General features: G+C 37.1%; 1 protein-coding gene across 1 annotated transcript; it reads right to left on the bottom strand.

Moving 5' to 3' along the window:
* Positions 1-295: 295 nt before the first annotated feature.
* MCUR1 (mitochondrial calcium uniporter regulator 1) lies at positions 296-15,202 on the bottom strand (the record flags this gene model as incomplete). The annotated part of the gene is made up of 8 exons (XM_009575840.1): positions 296-422; positions 1,731-1,845; positions 2,969-3,022; positions 6,561-6,632; positions 8,913-8,954; positions 10,585-10,686; positions 13,493-13,596; positions 15,089-15,202. Coding segments are annotated over 8 exons (659 nt in total), but the record flags the coding sequence as incomplete, so codon positions are not given.
* Between the last annotated feature and the right edge of the window lie 857 nt (positions 15,203-16,059).

The raw sequence follows: 16,059 nt of genomic DNA, 5'->3' as shown, positions 1-16,059 counted from the left end.
TAGGCAATGGAACATAATTCCATAGATTCTTCTCCACAGCATGCAGCCCCATACGATTGGTATGAATGTCAGTCTTTGCTTACATCACACTTTGTAGCAGCAAGGTGTACTGCAGTTCAGAATGGAGGGAAATGGCAGAAATATGTATACCACGCTTTCATCAGAGGTAAGTTTCAAAATATGCATGATATGTGTACAGTTTGTTTCTAGGCACGTCTTTGGTTACATTCTCAATACAGTCTGCTTTACAAATAAATAAAAAAAACACCCAACAAAACCAGTCAAGACTTGGTTAAAGTCCAGGCAAAGATAAAACTTTTTTTCCAGAAACCAAGACAATATAAGGCCCTTTAAACTGATGTTTTATTATATCCATAAACGATAAAATCCCAGTGCTACAGTAAGGCACGTAAATACTGAACCTAAAAGAAAATAAAAATGGGGAGGAAAATGGAGACAATAAATCATTAGCTCTCGGAACATTTCTTCAGAAGGCTATATACACATCTTACTACAATACTAAAAGTGTAACCACCACCCCTTCCGCATTAAGAAAATAAGTTTTTTAATTTAGAACAAACAATTTCAAGGTGGAAGGGCACAAAAATGACAAATAAGAAGGAAGGAAAAAAAGAATGCAGGAAAACGGGGGTAGAAAACTATTAAAAGGCTGAAAAACCCTTAGTTGCTTACCATTCCAAAAAAGATCAATATGGCAAATTACAATTGTAAAGTGAGGAAATGAATAACAGGATTATTAAATCACAGTCAAGTATTCAGCAAACAAATAAATGAAAGCTATCTTTAACGAGGCTTATCAGTTTGCAATTTTTAAAATTTCTATGTAAATGACATCAACTTTTGGTTTCTAGATATACACACAAAAGATTTTTGTCACTGTTTGCAACAGGACCACTTCAAACACAATGCAAATTATTTTTTTTTTTTTCATGCAGAGTTCAACATGTTTTTGAGTAGGGATGGTGGGGAAAAGAATTCCTTTCATTTTAATAAATTGCCTTTTGTTTTCCAGTAATAGTTCTCTCTAAAGGATATGCCTGAAATACAGTACTATGAATAGACCTAAACGATTGTACTTGTGACAAAATCCGTTGTGAAAGAATAATCAGAAAATCTAAAATCAGAAGAATAATTTTCTACTGCAAACCTGCTCATTTAATAGCAGTACACACTCAGTAGAAAAATGTCAGAATATTAGTTACCTAGGGCAATAATGTAGGCACACACACATGTAGTATTTTTCTAATGCACATGCCTGAAAAATGAAAGTTTAAAGAACATGTAGCGCTGAACAGTTAGAAAAGCTGAAATGTTCCATTTTTTATATAGATCTCCATCAGACAGATGAAGAAATCCTAGAAATGCATGCAGCAGGCTGCTTTTATAAATTAAGTCAGGCATACAAGAACTTTTTGGCCCTTGTTAACAGGCAATCTTTTAGATTTCTCATACACATTACTATTACAGCATAAAGCAGGGGAAAAAACTGAAAAGTCATACAGCCATAGCCCATGCAAAATAAAGTTGCAAATCATAGGAAACTTTGTCTGGGTTAAGTACAGAAATAAGGCTGCTAATCTTGACTGAGACTATTTAAAGTATTTTTTTTTTTAATCAGGGCCTTTATGAATACAGTCAATCAAGAGTTTGCCAAACATTTAACAATGTTTAACAGTTTCACCATCAGAGACAACCATCAGATTCCTTACCTGCTAAGTACTTAATATTATCAAGTTTGTGCGATTCGAGCATTGTTTTCAGATCTGCAACTTCTGTGTCTATTTTTCTGTCTGTTTGGGTCAGAGCTCGATCTTGCTGCGCATGCTAAAAACCAAAGCAACAAAATGATGCAATTTGAAAAGTTTCTAGTTTATTTAGAAAGGTAACCCATCCCTTCAAGTTGTATTTTTGGTTCCTCCTTAAATGTATGTTAATTTGAATTCAAAGAGAACAAGTTCCTTCCTATCTGATTATATCCAAGGAATTGAATAATTTGGTGAACTCAGGAAACTTATATGATTACACATTCCTTAACACGTAATCTAGAAAGTGGCAGAACTGGATGCCTTTTTATCTCAATCTAGTAGCATAAACATGAACTTCAATCTGTTGTTTGGCTCACCGATATTAAAGTCACTGCTCAATTATAAGAGCTATTGAGAAGTCTAAAAGTCTCTTGTGACAAAAACATACCGGAGCATAAAGATTTATGGATCATTAGAAAAACTGAGAATTGGTCTTCTGATGTAAAAAAGCATGTCTTCACCTTGTAATGAATTCTACCACAAGAACAGCTACAAACAAATTCAGAATCTGATTATGACAGAACACAGGACTTCCGTAAAAGACATGGGATAGAATTATTACACAGAAAAGACTGAAAGATCAAACTTGTAAACAGCTGCTGCATTGCTGGTATTTTCAAATCGGCACTACTGAAACATTGTGAATCAGTTAATGATTTACTGCTACACATCTTCCTAGGGATAATTCCCTATACTACAGAAAGGAAACAAAAGGAAGAGGAAGTGCTTGGTAAAAATCTTCTCTAAAATGAAGCCAAATCAATCTAGCAATGTGTTTCAGTCTCACTGAGCACGGGGTGGGGTGGGGGGGAGGCGTGCACGGAATTAATTTCACAAACTAACATTAAGAGCAGAATTCCATCTAGAGAAAATACTATATGCATGAAGTTTCAAAACAGAGTGACCACTGAACAGTTTATATATACATGCAGAGGGTCTAATAATATATATGACAGCCTTTTTATTCTATAGACACTTCAGTTATCTGTACCAATAGGAAAATACACAGGGAAATAATAAAGCACAATGACATTTTGTACATTAAAGTGCCTAAAGACATGAACAACTCCAAAAAAAATACCAGGTCTATAACACAAGTACAAAAAGATTTGCTGCGTAATAATCAGCTACCAAGTTCTTACCAATTCCACTATTTCTGTCCTCATTTCAAGTAGTTTTCTTTCATTAAGTGAGTACTAGAGGGAGAGGGGGAGGGGGGGGAAAAAAGATAAACATGATATTGTCATTAAACTTCTTCCCCCACACTTAAAAGCACATTTCTTTGTTTCCAAATTCTGTAGAACATTGAATCTGGACAAGATTGTCTGACACCACTTGGGAGACAGTATTGCAGGATAATTGCTGTCCTTCGGAAAAGCACAATTTAGACAGGTGTTCATCCACACCTCCGAACTGTAAAGTGCAACAAGTACGTCAGACACTCATCTTCTGTAAAAACTGTACATATTAATAGCAGCTGGAAGAAAGGTTGACAGATTTGCATTTCTGAAAAACAAAGACCTATGACTCTAAACAGTAAATAACTCTGGAACAGTTAACTAACCCATCAAGCATACAAGCACAATTAAGACTGAACCATCTACTTTCTTCAGGAAGGGAAGTACAGTTTTAAAACATCATATCAAACTCAGCTATCAAAGAAACGTTTAGCCAGCATTGCATGCGCTCACCATCTGTATTGTTCTGACCATCATTTCATGATATATTTGTTAAATATAGAACATTTGTATCTCACGTTAAGCCATTAATTTGTGGAACATTGGAAATGGTGGCTTATTTTTAAGTTATAGCTATTTGGGTTCAAGGAAAGTTAAATCCAAATTAAAGAAGCATACCTTTAAGGCAGGTTACCTTTCTGACTCATGAACAGGCATGATTTATCTTGACATCTATAATGGTTCCTGTCCCGCTACCGGAGCAATTCCATTATTCATAGACAGCTGCTAAACGGCCAGTCTATAGTGCAGAGTATTAAGGTCATCAGGCACCCTCAGTTACACAGCAATAACCTCATCTGTTGACATTCTTATGTGGAAAGTTGCTTTATTTTTCCTCCACGCTGGAAGCTTATTCCACTTTAATATTAAACTCAGATTAATCTACATAAATGCCTCAGCACTGAAAAACCCTCCTTAAGGATCCAGAGCTCTGTTTGGACTTTTGACTGATCTAAAGATGAAGTTAAGAGATAGCAGGCTGCTACAAATGTGGAAAATGACATAATAAAGACAAATAACAGCATGTCTACAATTAATGAAACAGTCACTAGATTCTGCAAAATGAAGAGAGGGACAAAAAAAGAAATTCAGACATTTTATATAAATACACCTTTTTGAAAATGGGAAGATGGAAGAATATTTATAAAAGAATCTAATTAAAATTATGTTTGAGGTGAAATTTCATGTAAGAATTTGACCTCACATTAATAAAATGATCATCACTATCAGAAGAACCGTGACATTTAAAATAAACAATTTTATGGATTCAGATAGTTTGTCTGTTTTACTTTAAGTAGATGCTGTTAGCCAAATACACATTTTCTGAATAATTTCTATTCTACAAGCTTCTTTCTTGATGTTTGTATTTGTTAAAAGTTTTGCTTTGTGGCTAGAACTCTCTAGGTCAGACCCAAGGATTTTGAACTTAGGTTTAAGACAGTGAAATACACTCTTTTACTGGAAGGCATCACCACACATCTGTAATAACACCACTGCATAAAAAAAGGGAGGAAAGACAAGGTTAAACCCCCTCCCTGAAATTCAACAGGGAGATTTCCCCTTAAGTCCATGTTTTTCACAGTGCAGAAAAAATTCAGTTTTGTCAGATGCATCTTGAGATTTTTAGCAGCAAGCTTAGAGGCACTGGGATGCATGAACACATGAATATGGAATTTTGTACCATACTTTGAGTTTCTAAATCACATCCATATCATTGCAGATATAAATCACAGCATAAACAGATGTGCATTAAGCGATGTAGGATTCTCCAAGAAATGTAAAGTTGAATGCAACTAATTAAAAGATAAAGCATTTAGAGTTTGAAATGTTAAAGACTGCCCACATCAGTGTTGACAAATTAAGAAATTCTCCTTCAGTACTTATTCCAAGCAAAACTAAAGGATAAGAACATTTTACTTAGTGCTTCACGTTAAATCAATTTAAACTTAGGACATTTCTCTTCTGAATAGTAACTTAGTAACAATGCACAGTAACCTTCAATTATCCTGAGTTTTATTCTCAGTAAGCTAGATATTCAGTCCTAAGTCACATTAGAATCCAAGTAAATGATGCTCTGTCTACTATAGAAAATACTGGATTACGTCTCACCCCCAACTCAGCATATATGCTACAACCTGTTCCCCATTCATCTGCCTTTTTCCTTTTCTGTTCATGCATGGCAGAGCTGGCAGTTAAAGTGGGGGAGTGGGAGGAGGAAAAAAAGAAAAGAGCAGTTTTCATAGAAACTATGAAATTATAGTTGCACAACAGACTACAAAGTTGGTCAAGTTTCTTAAGAGAAAGTTGACATGCACAGTTTGCTTTTCCTTGGAGGCAGTAAAAATAATGTAGTGTTCTGAGCAACAGACAGAGTCCAGATTCCAGGATCCTACATAAATATACAAGAAAACACTAGTGACTAATTTATCACTGGTGAAGTGGTTTTAAATAGGTTTTTCTAAGCCCAAAGTATTGCAAAGCTCACGATCTACACAGTTAATACATTTCATATGATGCTTTTTTAAAACATTAGCATAAAGTATTAACCTTTAAACAAGAATTCTACCTGCTCAAGTTGTACTTTGTCCAAGCGTCTACCATGGGATAACAGACCATTAGTCATTATACTAAATAGCTGACACAGCTGTTACCTAAACTAATCATTGTGAAAAATTTCAAGGGGCACATACAAAAGATAAATGATATCTACTTGAACAGTTCTTATTGCCTAGACTGGAGATAAATATTAAGTCTTCATTACACACTTGTGAAAAAGGACTGAATAAGAAATAAAATTAATAGAAAAATGTCATTAAAAGATCTTTGCATTTAGAAGATGCAATTTCTTTGAGATCCTAAAAGCTATTAAAAAAAAAAATCTATGGGAACAGAACTGTATTTACAGTGCTACATGTAATGCAAAAAACTTGTTAATCTTCTACTTCATCTACGTTATTCTAATTTAAGATCACATCAATTCAGTTCTACCAGATATTTCAAAGTTCAAAACAATCTGAACCAGTATTAGTTACAATTAAAAAAAAAATTACAACTATTTTCACAATAGGTATTTCCTAACAAACTAGCTACGCTATAAATTCTCTAGCTATAGGGAAATGAAACATCTTCAATGATGATAAATTTAATGAAATGTGTAAACTTAATTAAGTGTGAAAATAGACAAAGAGATACAGTAATAACATAGAAAACCTTTAGGCAGCTAGTCAGCATATTTAGATTAAATATCTAAAAATTTAAGTGTAATATGTTAATCTTGATATTAAAACAATATCAAAATAGATAGACATACAAAACCAAACATGGCAGCACCTTGTACTATAGCAGCATAAGGATGAGTAACTTGGATCAATACCATCTTGAAGCTGAATGATACTATAAATTAATATGGAAATGCTCTTTGGGTAAGATGCTCTTACCCAAATTTGGAGATTACTCACTGTTTAGATGTTTCTAGAAGAAAGTAACCAAAACTTACCAATTCTTTTACTCTGCTCTTCTCTAGGTTTAGGTTTAACTTGTTATCTGCACGAACTTTGGTAATTTCATCCTAATGGGAAGAAATTGATAAAGCAGCAAGCAAGATTTTCTATTTAATTATAAGCAGAAAAAATTAGACAAATATATTGTGCCTCTCTTTACATATCTCAGAAATCAAGCTTCTCTCCAATTAATGTACATAACTTTCAAAAGTCTAAATATTCCTATTCTTGCCCCGGGAAATACTCATGTTCTATAGTATGAATTGGATCTCAGAATCAAAAAAATAACAATTGCTTTCAAAACCAGAACACTGAGAACAGCAGTTAATTGAGAGCACATCCTTCTATAAATGCTGGGAATGTTTCTTATATCCCATAACCCTCTCTGATTTCTAGAAATCCATGCCTAGGTACACATGTAAGTTGGACTTCCTCCATGAAGCAATCTTGATGCTCAAGATAACTTTAAAAGCAGTTTCTAACCTTCCAATGTAAAAGAAAATCTGTTTTTAAAGACTGCATCTAGGGCTTTCAGAAAAAGCTACAGACATTTTAGAAGTTAGGAAACATTTATTATATTTTTAAACATCTAACTTTTTTAAAGGACCATAAGTTGTACACTTGCACTTTACTTCATCAATAGCTGTAAGTGATTCCTGCTTTTCTCAGTGACAGCTGCCATTTTAATGCAGCATCCTGGCAGGAATTCCAGCCAGCTGACAGTTTGTCATGAGGCAAACTGCCAATCAGATGAATGTGTGGGAGAAGCAAGAGATTGCTGATGCTCTGGGAGATTCTACTATTAAAAAAAAGTAAGCATCTCTCAAGTAGACCAATGTCACTAGTCAAGAGTTCATTAAGTTAGTATAAATAATAATTAGACTCAATTCCTATGTTTCAATTTTTGAACTTTAACTGGTTTATAATTAGATATCATTACAGTTTAATGAATCAAAAAATTAGAAATAAATTTTTCTTAAACTTTTATAACATTGTGTCTTCTTGTCTTTTAGAGGAACAAGTATGAGCAAACGTTATTCTCACAAGGGCAAGTTATTTTATATTCACAGTTAAAAGTTAAATTTAAAAACATCTAGCTTTTAAGAAAAGATTACTCAGATCCTTGATCCTCAGATCCACTCTACTGGTGGATTACACTAACTTTATATGCAACTAAAACCATAAAATAAGTTACAATTCAAAAATCAGATGCCAAATGTATTTTAAAATGGTATTCTGAAAACCCAGATGCATTAAGCATTTCATAATACAATATAAAACATTCAGGATTAGCCTTGAGAAATTTATGTTCTCCTTTTGGAGATGACAGTGCAAAAAGAAATTGAAAAGAATAGGACAGAAATGGCAATGAGGCACTAGGCTGAGTTTGACCACATTGTCAGTTAGCTCAACAAGTCCAATATTCTGCCAGTTTCATGGATAAATCTGACAGAAAGAAGAATGCTCCATCCTTCCAGCTAAGAAGGACATCACAGCAGGAAACAGCAGTTCTCAAGTCAGATGACCATATTCTCTAAAAAACAGTTAATGTTTCCCAGTTTCCAATCTTAATCACTGTTGCAAGAATGTTTGTTTCTGTGTAAAGGCTGCTTATGACTCCACACCCATTGAAATAATAGATTTTGAGACAATCTTGTTTTTGATGGTAGTTTTGATGTTTGGAGTGCTATTCAATACAGGCAAACCATAAAGAACAGAAACACAGCACTGATGCTTAAACCTGATAAGAATAAGAATCTGTATGATCATTAACAGAGTTACGTTTTCTCCAGAGAGTCTGTTTTCTTGCAAAGGTCATTTGCTCCTAAACAAATGGGACCAAACATAATGGTCCCAAACTTAATGGCCTAAAGAAGCCATTTAAAAGCTATTTTAAATTCTGGACAGCTAACAGATATGTCTTCAGACAAAAAAAAAAAAAAAAAAACACACATCAAAAAAACATCACCCAACAAAAAAAAACCCAAACTGTTGCATTTTTACATGTAACAGGCAGCCCTAAATGCAGAAATTCACTCAGCTGTAACCATGACACGGCAGTTAGCCACTTTCTGAATCTAAGTTAAGGACATGCAAGTAGAAAAATCTTCAGTTACATTTTTCTTCAACTCTTGTACCATTCACAGTTCTCTGTCACCATAAATGAAGTATGCATGGAATTGTTTTTGTTGCAGCCCACAGCATACCATCAACTGCAATTTCAGTATCCTATATATCACAACAATTAAGCACAGCTTTTAAAATAGTGTCTTGAAAGCAACAATTATTTTTTATTTAAGCAAACTAGACAGGTGTTAACTCTTAATTATATTGGTATGGTATCTTACCATGACTTGCTTCTTTATCTGCTGAAGTTCAAGTTTTATTTTCTGGGAGAGTAGAAAAAAATTGTACACTTTATTACTATATATAAAAACACATAATCTAGAAATAGTAATGAATTTGCATGATCAGTAACAATAACTATAATCAATAATGTGAAAAAGAAGGCAAAATGAGTGTGGTTTAACTCTATGTCCTCAGTATGTGTATAGATATATTCATGCGTATACACATGCATGTTTACTCAGTGCTGTGCGCTTCCAAATAACAGCACAAGACAGAAGCTGGCAATGTCCCACAGCAGCAGAAGTGGCCAAATGCATAGGATGGTACAAGCAAGAGTAAACCCAGCAGGCCAAGGGAAGTGATTATTTCCCGATATTTAGCAGTTGTGAGCCTGCACTGGAAGTGCTGTGTCCAGCTTTAGGCTCCCTGGTGGAAGACAGATGTTGACATACTGGAGCAAGTCCAGGGAGGGCCATGAAGATGATGGGGGGCTGGAGCACACTATGTTGGGGGTGGGGGGATGAGGAGGAGAGAGAGCTGGGTTTGTTCAGCTTTAAGAAGAGATGGCTAAACGGCAATGATACTGCAGCCTGCAACTACCTAATATTCTCTAGAGGTCCCTTCTAACTCAAATTATTCTATTACTTTACCTCTTTCAAAAGATACATGAAATAGGTATAGCTGTAGCATCTTCTCTCTGGAGATCATCCAGTCCAATCCCCTGCTCAAAGCAGGGGCAACTAGAGCAGGTTGCTCAGGACCATGTCCAGTTGGGTTTTGAGTATCTCTAGGATAGGGACTCCACAGCCTCTCTGGGTACCCTATTCCAGTGTTCTACCACCCTTATAGTAAAAAGCGTTTTCTTATGTCTAAATAGAATTTCCCGCATTTCGGTCTGTGCCAATTAACTATTGCTCTGTCACAGGACACCACCAGAAAAGAGCCTGTCTCGGTGTTCTTTATACCCTCCCTTCAAATATTTGTATACATTGATGAGATCCCCACTGAGCCTTCTCGCAGTCTTTCCTCATATGTCAGATGCTCCAGTCCCTTACTGATCTTTGAGGACGTTTGTCGGACTATGTCTAGCATGTCCACATCTCCCTTGCACTGGGGAGCCCAGCACTGGACCCAGCACTCCAGATGAAGTCTCACCAGTGCCAGGCAGAGGGGAAGGATCACCTCCCTTCACCCACTGGCAGCCTTCCTAACACAGCCAACGAGGCTGTCGGCCTTCTTTGCCACAAGGGCTCATTGCTGGCTCATGGTCAACTGGGCGTCCACCAGGACCCTCAGGACCTCTTCTGCCAAGCTGCTTTCCAGCTGGTCAGCCCCAGCCTGTCCTGGTACATGGGCCTATTCCTCCCCAGAGGCAGGACTTGGCATTTCCATTTGTTCAACTTCGTGAGATTCCTGTCATCCCATTTCCCCAGCTTGTTGATGTCCCTCTGAATGGCAGCACAACTGCCTGGTGTATCAGCCACTGCTCCCAGCTTTGTATCATCTGCAGACTTGCTGAGGGTGCGCTCTGCCCCATCAACAAGGTCATTAACGAAGATGTTAAACCATAGTGGTCCCACAGCCAACCTCTTGGGTACAAGATGCTTTTTTACATCATTAGAAAAAATAAGCAAGTGCTAGAATAGCACTTTCCAAGATAGTGATTTTTACCTCATTTTCTGAACGAAGTGCTGAAAATTCACTTTTTTCCAAAATAATCATGTCCTTTTTCACACCACCAATATGGGACATTACTTGCTGAAGTGCAATTTCCTTTAAAAGAGGGGGAAAAAAAACCCTCAGAACATATTGTAACTATAATGCTTTTTCTCATCTATGCCTACAAATATGATAGGCTATTTTGGTACCCTGAAATTTTTAATCCAGCAATTTCAGACTGATTATCTGAGTTTCAGAAAGCAAGATAAATTAAGTGACAGAATAAGCAAGTTAGGCTCAAACGTTGGTAAAGTTTGACAAAATTAGTAGTGCTAACACAGATCAGAACAATTCAATTAATAGTCTAGGAAATAGTTTCTTCCAAGTCTTCAAATTCTTAAGCATTAGGAAGAGAAGATGTGTCTCTGAGCTAAATGAGGAAAACTGCCTTTCAGACCAAAACTCCTCAGTGCAACCATACTCTTTTGTAATTACCTCCTTTTTTACCTCCCCCTGCAAGGGGGCTTGCTCTGCTTCACTACTCAGAATCATGCACTATACTTACACTTTTAATTGCTCTTCTCAGTCTGTTATACTGAGTTGACAGAAGGCAAACAAGAATTCTCTGCAACTTTCAAGGATGGAAAAGTCTGTAGACGTTGTTCTAGATCCTACACTATCCACACATGCAAACAGGGACTGCCTCCTCTTCTCTGAAGATCTCCCCCTAATAAGTAGTCCCTTGCTTTTGATTCTGGACTAAGAGCCTATAAATCTGACACAGCACTCTAACTCCACTTTCGTGAGGAAACGCTATTCTAACTTACAGTGCTATATGTTTAAGTGGCATCTGGAGATGCCACACCAGGCTATGTGACCACAACACTGAAAAACATGGCTCAGTGTACTAGACATGTTACAAAAAGTCTACAGAAAGAATATTGCCATGGACACCTCTCTTACTCCCTGACGTCTCCAGCTTGCTTTTTTTCTCTCCCCTCTTCAATGAGCTCAGTAAAACAGAAAACACTCTTCCATATTCTTTCTCTTCATCATCTCTATACATACCCACACACATATTTTCCACCCCCCCCCAAGGTTTTATCTAACCAGTTAATATTTCATCTTTTACATATCCAAACTAGGGCCTAATGGCAATAGCTACATCTACAACTTTCCAAATTCTCTTCCAACTTATCATTCTCTTTTTGTGTAAGAATTGTATTCAAAGACTATAAAGAACTACAGGTTCTATCATGTTGCCCAGAGTTCAGGGCATACACGCCTCCTGAGCGGCTTCTATCTTAGCATGCCATACAAACCTGCATATTTCAATCTTAATGACAGAAAGTCACCTGAAGGTGGAATCTCCCAGTCAGTCTCAGAAAACATCTACCATCAGGAGTAACAAAGGAAAACCTGTCTGCTTTCCTTCAAAAAAAGCTGGGCATAGCAGGAGGCAGAGATGCAATGACTGCTTACTGTGAAATATAACCAACCATGGGAGAAAGGGTCCCTTTAACATTGCATTCTCTGATTGACTGTGGAACAAGTTCAGCACAGGGGGAGAAAGCTCACCCACATCTGCCTTGCCTGGAATCTAGGAGGTAGGAAAGATGAGCTGAAGTCTCCCTAGATGGAAGGTGGTGCAAAATCCAGGTATTCCGCTTCTTAATGAGATGCCCTATTGCCAAAACTATTACACTATGGAGACAGCAGCTGCTGTTTTCTCATGTTTTAAGACAGCAGCCTCATTACTATGAAATAAGTTAAAGCCTGTGTTCAGAAGGTGACTTGGGGCCATGAATCCCAGCCTCACAGAGCAGCCCAAGAGGCTGTACTTCAGCTATGCTTCTTGTCAGCGTTGTCTATTAGCTTACGTGTCAGGGAATTCCAGCATACCAGATATTGTGAATCCCATTCAAAGATGCTTAAGCTCCACATGCAGTGAATCATGTCTTACTCTGAATTTCGGTTTCATTTCTGGAGCCAGATGCCTAAGAGCTCAACGTGGCAATATTCAACACTGTCATGTCCAATTCCTTACACGGATCTACCTTTGTATGACCTGACAAAGGGCTCCCAAAAAAATCACAGCCAGTATTAGAACAAGAACCCTTGCCTCCAGACACAATTATTCATTAAAACAATCATTCCGTCACAAGTCAAAGCTAACTATTCAGCTCAGTTGTACGCGTTTCCTGGTAGCCAGGAAGGATCTCTGTGGATACTCAGCATTATCAGTCTATTTCCAAGCAAGTTTTCTTCACTTCCTCGCACCAAAATGTATATGCTGGCTAGGTTTAGAGGATACCATGAACAATGTATGCATCAAAGGAAAAGGTGATAGATTTCAAGATCAACATCCAAACTATACATGTTCCTATATGTTACCAATGTATACAACCACACCGATCATGCCCTAAAAACATTATATAAGAAATCCAGCTCAATTCTAATCCAATATAAATGTCATTGTGACACAAAGAGATAAATAAAAAGGTACAACATAACAGGGCGGTAAATCACTGCGGGAATCTGTACTTCCTTGTTACAAGTCTACAAGAGAATATATGTAGAAGCTGTAACTATTCAAATCCATGCATTGAATACCTCCTATATCTGTCTAAAAGCCGCCTCAGTAATTCTATTTCATGCTACAATAAGGTCGAAACCAAAAAACTACCTGTGGTTTGTGTACCAGCTCACAGTACCTAAATCTCAGGGTCCACCACAACACTTTGATAAGTATTTCATAAACTCAGGATGAAATTCACTAGCCAATAAAGAGGGATGTTTGTTCTTCACCTTCAAACTTCTAAAATACAGTGTCTAACAGTAATAAACAGCAACATATATTTCATTAGCAGGCATACTAGGTTTTGATTTACTTCAACCCCACCATCGTCTTTGAGCTAACCTGCTGCACTTTGGTGACCATGTCCTTGTAAATCATATCCAGGTTGGTGTTCATAATTTTCACTAATGCAGATACAATGACCTCCGACTGCTGAGTAGTGAACCCTAAGCAAAACAAAATGCAACAACATTCAGAGAGAGACCTAAATCTGGACAGTTTACAGAAATGCCACTTGCTAATACTCAGCACCAAGTTAAAACAAATGTCCGTTATGAAAGATAAAACACACTCCTCTTGATCCAGCACTAACAAGAGCACAACCAGTCAGTACATCCAAGTTCCTCCACCCCAAAATTATGTCTCTGACACAGTATAGTTCCTTTTGTAGTACAGCGCTATTACAGTATCAGCAGGATATTTTCCTGGAAATTTTCTAGAAGTATTATGGAATGTCATCTCTCACATGTGGTTATTTCTATGAGCAAGAATTCCGACCCTGAAAAGCAGCGTATACTTCCAGTATACTATAAATCTTCAGAACCACTGAAGATGTACAAGACTCAACAACTGAAAACAGAGCTAACCGCTCTGATTTTAGGCCTACCAGCCTCTGAGTCTCTATTAAAAACCTTTTAAACTAAATATATTGGAAACTATCGTAAAACATTGTACCTAGAAATACTTGTCAACTTTTCCACTTTCAAAATGTAGGAATAAAAATGTCATGAACAAGATTTAAACATTATAAAAGGAAACACTTGCAAAAGCATGATTGTTTCAAACTAACTAGCAGCAGTTAAGTGTTAGAAAGCACACATGTGGTCTGAGAGTGAGTTGCTTTCAATAGCTGAGCTCATGTTATAGTTTGCCACCACCAAAAGGAAGAGATACCCCTCCTCTCTCTTTTCTTATCCCTCCTCCTGCCAGTTTGTGTGTGTCCTAGTGCTCTGCTCTGTGAGCTCATAAAACTAGCGTCTCCAAATACCAATCAAGCAAAAGAGCTGCAGAGTTTTCTGAGAATTAGTTTGGCACGTGGAAAGAGATGAAGCCACATGGCAGGGAAATGGGACCGGGACCTCTTCTTTTCAGGGATGGAGAGCTGTCAGAAATCAATTCAGCTGTACTGCACTTCACCTTAAGGTACTTTCCCCACCTCGACAACATTAGCACAAATCCAAAATAATCGACTCCCTTATCTATGTTTTAGCATAAGAGCAGCCATATTTCATATAGTATTCTACATTATATCCTAAAAACTACATTTTACATAGTAGTCCATATTCAATCCTATTACAACACATTGTTGTGTATTCAAGATGCTATATACTAAATATGTAGGAATCCAGTTAATACATTTTAAATCACTACCTTGACAACTGTTTTTTGATTTCAATTCTTAAAATCTAATTTCTCTTTAGCATTTTTTAATTACCAACAGGATAATAAATTATTCCAACCAAAGTTATATAAGCTCACTGTCTCCTTTTGGAATTAGAAAAAACTTACATGTCCTTAGCTAGTATATAAAAAAAAAAAAACCCACAAAAACGAAGCTGTAACATCACATGTCAAGGAGAAGTAAGTAACCAACTTTGTAAACTAAAAAATCACCCATGAAATGACATTAAAAATAGCTACCCATTTCTAGCAAATTACCATTTTCTTCCAAGAGGCATACCAGCACATGAGTGTCAAAAAAAAGCTTCCTATTTCCCAATAAGGAAATATTCCCTGTGCTTCGTAAAGATGATGGTGCAGAACTGCTTACATCTGAAAAAAAGATAAACAAAACATATGTTATTTTTAAGAAAGAATATTTAATCAGCATGTTTGCTTTCCAGGAGTTTCCTTACTACCCCAAATATTTGTCATTTATGACAAAATATTAGATTGTGCATTGAGATTATCGCAGCTTGCTTAAAACTGAAAAGGTATCTGGCTAACAAGCGCTATGCACAAGAGCTTTAAAACAGAATACAATGCTACTGCTGCACTTCCGAGATGCTCTCCAAGAATATCCTGTCCTAGAAAAATCCCACCAAATGTCTGGGTCTTAAAATTGGTCCTTTACAGTTACCAGCGTAAAATGTGGAAGCTGTGAGCACTTCGTAGCTTTGAGGACTAAATCCACAGACTCTTTCCATTCTTTATTAGAGAAGCAAACCTTCATTGTTGCCCTTTAGACACTAAATTGCTATTAGAAGAATTACTAACACATTCCCCAAATATCAGTATTACAGAAATCATGCATTCAGGGAAATTTAATACCAGTGCATAAACTAGCTGACAGAAAGAATGTAAAATGCAACATGAGGTAAACTGGCAGGAGGCAGAATTCTCTGTCCTCAAAGCCATTATATTTTAAAACACTTGGGTGGGCAGAAAATATAACAATGCCTTAGCTGTCTTACTTAAAGATCAATAAAGGGTAATCAATTTAAGCCTTCGCGGGGGGGGTGAAAAACAGTCCTAATAATTACCCCTACGGCCAGGTCACAAAGCTGCTGCTGACAGGCCCTTGCAGGCCCCGGGCCCCCACGCCACTGGACTCCCGGGGGCGGGTGAGGTGACGGGGGCACGGGTACCCACCCCCTCACCCACTCTCGCGTCCCTCCGCGCCACGCCCC

Source organism: Fulmarus glacialis, unplaced genomic scaffold, assembly GCF_000690835.1.
Source record: "Fulmarus glacialis isolate BGI_N327 unplaced genomic scaffold, ASM69083v1 scaffold31894, whole genome shotgun sequence".
NCBI lineage: Eukaryota > Metazoa > Chordata > Aves > Procellariiformes > Procellariidae > Fulmarus > Fulmarus glacialis.
The sequence above is the reverse complement of the archived record's forward strand: the minus strand, read 5'-3'. Positions and strand labels throughout refer to the sequence as shown.